This window comes from Borostomias antarcticus, assembly GCF_949987555.1.
Source record: "Borostomias antarcticus genome assembly, chromosome: 21".
NCBI classification, from domain to species: Eukaryota; Metazoa; Chordata; class Actinopteri; order Stomiiformes; family Stomiidae; genus Borostomias; species Borostomias antarcticus.
In genome coordinates this window covers 18,622,033-18,629,532 of record NC_140254.1, presented here as the reverse complement: position 1 = coordinate 18,629,532, position 7,500 = coordinate 18,622,033, and the positions used below count along the sequence as shown (strand labels likewise).

The window sequence follows — 7,500 nt, the reverse complement described above, 5'->3', positions numbered from 1 at the left end:
GTTTTTTTTCTTTTCAAAATGCTTAACGATGGGTTATGTTCCTTTTATGTTTGCTTATATAGGAAAAAGGAAAAAAAACACTTAAAAATATATTTTAACTAATTTCTTATATATTTTTATGGTAGAATTTATTTTTAATAATACATTTACAAAATAAAGCCACTGGTCCCGCTTGTTTGAAAGTTACTCCAGAGCTCTTCAGACACTTTGAAAACTATTTTGTGATTATCCGTAGTGAAGTCAACAGATACCGCCATGGGTAGAGTGGATGGGTGGGGGGTCCTGCTAATCTCAGATACCGCCATGGGTAGAGTGGATGGGTGGGGGGTCCTGCTAATCTCAGATACCGCCATGGGTAGAGTGGATGGGTGGGGGGTCCTGCTAATCTCAGCTGACGGAGATGGAGTGAGTGTTTACCTCAGGTCTGTCTAGTAGCAGAAAATCTCCTGGTGAGCTCGGAGATCTGTGCTAACGTCAGCTACATGTGTGGAAGTGTTAGCTTTACATGTAGCAAAATTATTACTTATACAACGGTTAGTTCTGGTTCTTGATTCTGATTGGCTGGAAGCCGTGTTAAAATACTTTGTAACACACCTGGGACCGCATATCATTCCATTTTCAGTATTAATGCGCCTCCCATTTGATCCAATGCATTGTAGTTGTTGTTGCTTGGCAACCCTTTTGTTAGGGGAACTATTTTGCTCGGCGGAATTGAGGGAATGATGCTTCGTTTTGAATAAATGTTAATATTTTACATTGCTGTGTGTTTATTTTCCCCTAATAGCTGTAGTAACCGTTGTATAAAAGCAATAAACCACTCGAGGCCGTGTGTTATAGTGATTTTATAACAGCTAGGTCGTGCATAACAACGCCCCCTAGCTGTTATAAAATCACTATAACACACGGCCTCTCGTGGGTTTATTGCTTAATTCAGCTACTTGACGGCTTCAGAGCTCAGAAGATCCAGTCATAAGAGGAATTCGTGTGGGTCAGAATGTACATCTGGATAAATCCTGTGTTAATCACAGACCTTGAAAGGAGCGATCGTGTAAAAGTGCATTCTAAGAGACGGAATCTTTATTTAGGCTGCACTACAGCGTGACGTCAGACTTTAGAGGTCTATGATGCTCTCATCTGCTTCCTCAAACGGGGCATGGATACAGGAAGTACTTCATCTACATCAGGGGTCCCCAAACTTTTTCCTGTGAGGGCCACATAACTTTCCCCTTCTCTGATGGGGGCCGGGGTCAGTACAGTGCGTCTGGTGATTGTACTCGCCGGCAGACTCACGGCATTAAAGACATCTTTCTTCTCGGGACACACCTCTTCAGCGACAGCATTCAAACATTTATTGACAAACTCTCCATCAGTGAAAGGTTTACCGCTGCTTGCTATCAGTTGAGCAACCCGAAAGCTGCCCGAACGGATGACTGCTTCAGCTGAGCTTGGCGTACACATGTATTCTGCTGAGCTAACAGTCCACTTTTTAGCTTTGAGAGTTTGTCTGCTCGCATTTGGCCTTGCAAGTTATCATACTTGTCTTTGTGACGGGATTCATAGTGTCGGCGCAGATTTTATTCTTTGAATACCGCCGCCGCCTCTTGACAGATGAGACAAACAGCCTTTTCTTTGCATTGAACAAAGAAATAATCGTTTGACCACTGCAGGTTAAATACCCTGCATTCTGAATCAACTTTTCTCTTACCGAACCTTTTCGCACTTATTCCGTTCTATTTGACAGGGCTAGTCTAGGATTCAAGTGGCCAGACTGAAAAAAAAATCATAATGCGTCTCTGGTATTGTTCAGGGGGCCGGGCCAAATGTGGAGGCGCGCGGGCCTTAGTTTGGGGACCACTGATCTACATGAAACATGATCAACAAACATGGCCACCATCAATCGTCGTGGCGCAAGACTCACCTTGATTTTGGGAGGTGCCACAGAGGAGGAGCAGCTGGACAGCAACCCGGACCCCGGGTAGGAGGAGCCTAAGCTGGAGGAGGAGCTTCCGCCGGAGTGGGCGGAGCCATCCCGCTGCTTGCGCCCGAGCGGCGGCGGCTGCAGCTTGAACTTGAACGGCGAGGGGTGTTGCTCCTCCCCCGCCGGGTGGTGCAGCGAATGGGAGTGGGGCATGGGCGGGCCCTGCGGCGGGTGGTGGTGGTGGTGGTGGGCGGGGCCTAGGCCGGCCTTGTTGTCGGGGGGGGCGGCGGCGGGGAGGCGGTGGGGCTGGGGGATCACGATGTTGGGGTAGTGTAGGAAGGCGCGGGGGCTCAGGTGGTAGTTGTACACGCTCTGGGTGTGCGCCTGCAGGTAGCGCTTCATGTCCTCGGGGTTGAAGGAGAAGTGGGACCCCAGCATGGGGGACAGGGAGGGGGAGGGGGTGTAGGGCAGGTGGGAGGTGGGGGTCATGGAGAGAGCGGGGGACAGGAGCCCCCCGGGGCCGGGGAGGGGGGAGACGGGGAAGGGGGAGAGGGAGTCGGGGTGCACCCGGTGCGAGGCGGCGCCGGGGCGGGGCAGGTTGCCGTGGCTGCCGCCGTACACCCTGAACAGGGAGTCGTGGGGGAGGCGGGGGTGGAGGAGGCTCCGGTAGGCCCGCTCGGCGCCGCCGCGCTCCTCCCCGCCCGCCAGGCCCTCCTCCAGCTCAGAGTTGGTGGAGGTGCCGTCGCTGCAGTCGGACACGGAGCCCCTGGCCATGCGCCGGGCCACGCCGCTGAACACGCCCGGGCTGCGAAGATCCTCGCTGGGGGACAGCACGTCGGACGGCGTGGAGGGAGGGAAGCGGAAGTGGCTGCCGCTGGTCGGGACGGGGGGGGCGCTCTGGGGGACGCCGCGACCTGGAGAGAGAGAGAGAGAGGGAGTGAGAGAGAGAGGGAGTGAGAGAGAAGGAAAGAGAGAGAGAAGGAGAGAGAGAGAAGGAAAGAGAGAGAGAGAGGGAGTGAGAGAGAGAGAAGGGGAGAGAGAAGGAGAGAGAGAGAGAGAGGGAGTGAGAGGGAGAGAGAGAGGGAATTGAGTTAATGACTAAAGAGACGAGGAACCCTAAGTAGTTCTATACACTGGACAGACAGTAGATCAGTAGTCTAGAGACAGACAGTAGTAGATCAGTAGTCTAGAGACAGACAGTAGTAGATCAGTAGTCTAGAGACAGACAGTAGTAGATCAGTAGTCTAGAGACAGACAGTAGTAGATCAGTAGTCTAGAGACAGACAGTAGTAGATCAGTAGTCTAGAGACAGACAGTAGTAGATCAGTAGTCTAGAGACAGACAGTAGTAGATCAGTAGTGTAGAGACAGACAGTAGTAGATCAGTAGTCTAGAGACAGACAGTAGTAGATCAGTAGTCTAGAGACAGACAGTAGTAGATCAGTAGTCTAGAGACAGACAGTAGTAGATCAGTAGTCTAGAGACAGACAGTAGTAGATCAGTAGTCTAGAGACAGACAGTAGTAGATCAGTAGTGTAGAGACAGACAGTAGTAGATCAGTAGTGTCTAGAGACAGACAGTAGTAGATCAGTAGTCTAGAGACAGACAGTAGTAGATCAGTAGTCTAGAGACAGACAGTAGTAGATCAGTAGTCTAGAGACAGACAGTAGTAGATCAGTAGTCTAGAGACAGACAGTAGTAGATCAGTAGTGTCTAGAGACAGACAGTAGTAGATCAGTAGTCTAGAGACAGACAGTAGTAGATCAGTAGTCTAGAGACAGACAGTAGTAGATCAGTAGTCTAGAGACAGACAGTAGTAGATCAGTAGTGTAGAGACAGACAGTAGTAGATCAGTAGTCTAGAGACAGACAGTATTAGATCAGTGGTGTCTAGAGACAGACAGTAGTAGATCAGTAGTCTAGAGACAGACAGTAGTAGATCAGTAGTCTAGAGACAGACAGTAGTAGATCAGTAGTGTCTAGAGACAGACAGTAGTAGATCAGTAGTCTAGAGACAGACAGTAGTAGATCAGTAGTCTAGAGACAGACAGTAGTAGATCAGTAGTCTAGAGACAGACAGTAGTAGATCAGTAGTCTAGAGACAGACAGTAGTAGATCAGTAGTCTAGAGACAGACAGTAGTAGATCAGTAGTCTAGAGACAGACAGTAGTAGATCAGTAGTCTAGAGACAGACAGTAGTAGATCAGTAGTCTAGAGACAGACAGTAGTAGATCAGTAGTCTAGAGACAGACAGTAGTAGATCAGTAGTCTAGAGACAGACAGTAGTAGATCAGTAGTCTAGAGACAGACAGTAGTAGATCAGTAGTCTAGAGACAGACAGTAGTAGATCAGTAGTCTAGAGACAGACAGTAGTAGATCAGTAGTCTAGAGACAGACAGTAGTAGATCAGTAGTCTAGAGACAGACAGTAGTAGATCAGTAGTGTCTAGAGACAGACAGTAGTAGATCAGTAGTCTAGAGACAGACAGTAGTAGATCAGTAGTCTAGAGACAGACAGTAGTAGATCAGTAGTGTCTAGAGACAGACAGTAGTAGATCAGTAGTCTAGAGACAGACAGTAGTAGATCAGTAGTCTAGAGACAGACAGTAGTAGATCAGTAGTCTAGAGACAGACAGTAGTAGATCAGTAGTCTAGAGACAGACAGTAGTAGATCAGTAGTCTAGAGACAGACAGTAGTAGATCAGTAGTCTAGAGACAGACAGTAGTAGATCAGTAGTCTAGAGACAGACAGTAGTAGATCAGTAGTCTAGATACAGACAGTAGTAGATCAGTAGTGTAGAGACAGACAGTAGTAGATCAGTAGTGTCTAGAGACAGACAGTAGTAGATCAGTAGTGTCTAGAGACAGACAGTAGTAGATCAGTAGTCTAGAGACAGACAGTAGTAGATCAGTAGTCTAGAGACAGACAGTAGTAGATCAGTAGTCTAGAGACAGACAGTAGTAGATCAGTAGTCTAGAGACAGACAGTAGTAGATCAGTAGTCTAGAGACAGACAGTAGTAGATCAGTAGTCTAGAGACAGACAGTAGTAGATCAGTAGTCTAGAGACAGACAGTAGTAGATCAGTAGTCTAGAGACAGACAGTAGTAGATCAGTAGTCTAGAGACAGACAGTAGTAGATCAGTAGTCTAGAGACAGACAGTAGTAGATCAGTAGTGTCTAGAGACAGACAGTAGTAGATCAGTAGTCTAGAGACAGACAGTAGTAGATCAGTAGTCTAGAGACAGACAGTAGTAGATCAGTAGTCTAGAGACAGACAGTAGTAGATCAGTAGTCTAGAGACAGACAGTAGTAGATCAGTAGTCTAGAGACAGACAGTAGTAGATCAGTAGTGTCTAGAGACAGACAGTAGTAGATCAGTAGTCTAGAGACAGACAGTAGTAGATCAGTAGTCTAGAGACAGACAGTAGTAGATCAGTAGTGTCTAGAGACAGACAGTAGTAGATCAGTAGTCTAGAGACAGACAGTAGTAGATCAGTAGTCTAGAGACAGACAGTAGTAGATCAGTAGTCTAGAGACAGACAGTAGTAGATCAGTAGTCTAGAGACAGACAGTAGTAGATCAGTAGTCTAGAGACAGACAGTAGTAGATCAGTAGTCTAGAGACAGACAGTAGTAGATCAGTAGTGTCTAGATACAGACAGTAGTAGATCAGTAGTCTAGAGACAGACAGTAGTAGATCAGTAGTCTAGAGACAGACAGTAGTAGATCAGTAGTGTAGAGACAGACAGTAGTAGATCAGTAGTCTAGAGACAGACAGTAGTAGATCAGTAGTCTAGAGACAGACAGTAGTAGATCAGTAGTCTAGAGACAGACAGTAGTAGATCAGTAGTCTAGAGACAGACAGTAGTAGATCAGTAGTCTAGAGACAGACAGTAGTAGATCAGTAGTCTAGAGACAGACAGTAGTAGATCAGTAGTCTAGAGACAGACAGTAGTAGATCAGTAGTATCTAGAGACAGACAGTAGTAGATCAGTAGTCTAGAGACAGACAGTAGTAGATCAGTAGTCTAGAGACAGACAGTAGTAGATCAGTAGTCTAGAGACAGACAGTAGTAGATCAGTAGTCTAGAGACAGACAGTAGTAGATCAGTAGTCTAGAGACAGACAGTAGTAGATCAGTAGTCTAGAGACAGACAGTAGTAGATCAGTAGTCTAGAGACAGACAGTAGTAGATCAGTAGTCTAGAGACAGACAGTAGTAGATCAGTAGTCTAGAGACAGACAGTAGTAGATCAGTAGTCTAGAGACAGACAGTAGTAGATCAGTAGTCTAGAGACAGACAGTAGTAGATCAGTAGTGTCTAGAGACAGACAGTAGTAGATCAGTAGTGTCTAGAGACAGACAGTAGTAGATCAGTAGTCTAGAGACAGACAGTAGTAGATCAGTAGTCTAGAGACAGACAGTAGTAGATCAGTAGTCTAGAGACAGACAGTAGTAGATCAGTAGTCTAGAGACAGACAGTAGTAGATCAGTAGTGTCTAGAGACAGACAGTAGTAGATCAGTAGTCTAGAGACAGACAGTAGTAGATCAGTAGTCTAGAGACAGACAGTAATAGATCAGTAGTCTAGAGACAGACAGTAGTAGATCAGTAGTCTAGAGACAGACAGTAGTAGATCAGTAGTGTCTAGAGACAGACAGTAGTAGATCAGTAGTCTAGAGACAGACAGTAGTAGATCAGTAGTGTCCAGACAGACAGTAGTAGATCAGTAGTGTCTAGAGACAGACAGTAGTAGATCAGTAGTCTAGAGACAGACAGTAGTAGATCAGTAGTGTCTAGAGAGGGGCAGAATAACAGCGGTGGGTCGTGTGGCCCCTCCCACTCTCCTGTCTGGGGTGGCGTCGCCCCGATGCCCAGCTGTGGCACTTCGAACCTCGCAGGCATGGAGGCTCGTGCCAGAACTAAAGACTGGAAAGAAGCTCGTCCTGCCATCACAAACACGGGTCGGGTAACTCCGTTTTCACTAAACCGCTGTGTGTGCGTGTGGTGAGGGAGAGAGAGACAGAATGTGTGTGTGTGTGTGTGTGTGTGCGTAACCATGATATGAAAACATGTCAGTCTCTACACCGCCTCACACAGGCTGTATAATTTGTGCTCCGAGCAGCCGTTTGGTCACACAGTCACACATCTGTTAAACTCACCATGCCTTGGGGCAAAGATATTGAGAATAGGAGAAGATAAGCAACTCCGTCCATAAATCAAAATGGCTCTCGTTGACATCCGACACTCAAGAAAACCCTTTTTGTCAGTTTGCCTGGCCACGCCCACAGAGAGAACTGCAGAGGGAGTGGCTTGTCTGGACTCTAATTCGTCTCTGGCTGAGGGAGACACAAGGAGAGGACGAGGACTGAGGAACCGCCCTGAACCAGAGAGGAGAACTAGGACTGAGGAACCGCCCTCTACCAGAGAGGAGAACTAGACCTGAGGAACCGCCCTCTACCAGAGAGGAGAACTAGACCTGAGGAACCGCCCTCTACCAGAGAGGAGAACTAGGACTGAGGAACCGCCCTCTACCAGAGAGGAGAACTAGGACTGAGGAACCCTGCTTACGTGAGAGGACGACTAG

At 47.3% G+C, this 7,500-nt stretch overlaps 1 protein-coding gene across 1 annotated transcript in view; it reads right to left on the bottom strand.

Annotated features, from left to right (window-relative positions):
• erf (Ets2 repressor factor) overlaps window positions 1-7,500 on the bottom strand; it is a 26,954-nt gene that overhangs the window by 1,411 nt on the left and 18,043 nt on the right. The window contains exon 4 of the mRNA XM_084455384.1: window positions 1,919-2,832. Coding sequence (XP_084311510.1) covers window positions 1,919-2,832 — 914 coding nt within the window. The remainder of the gene's footprint in view (window positions 1-1,918; window positions 2,833-7,500) is intronic.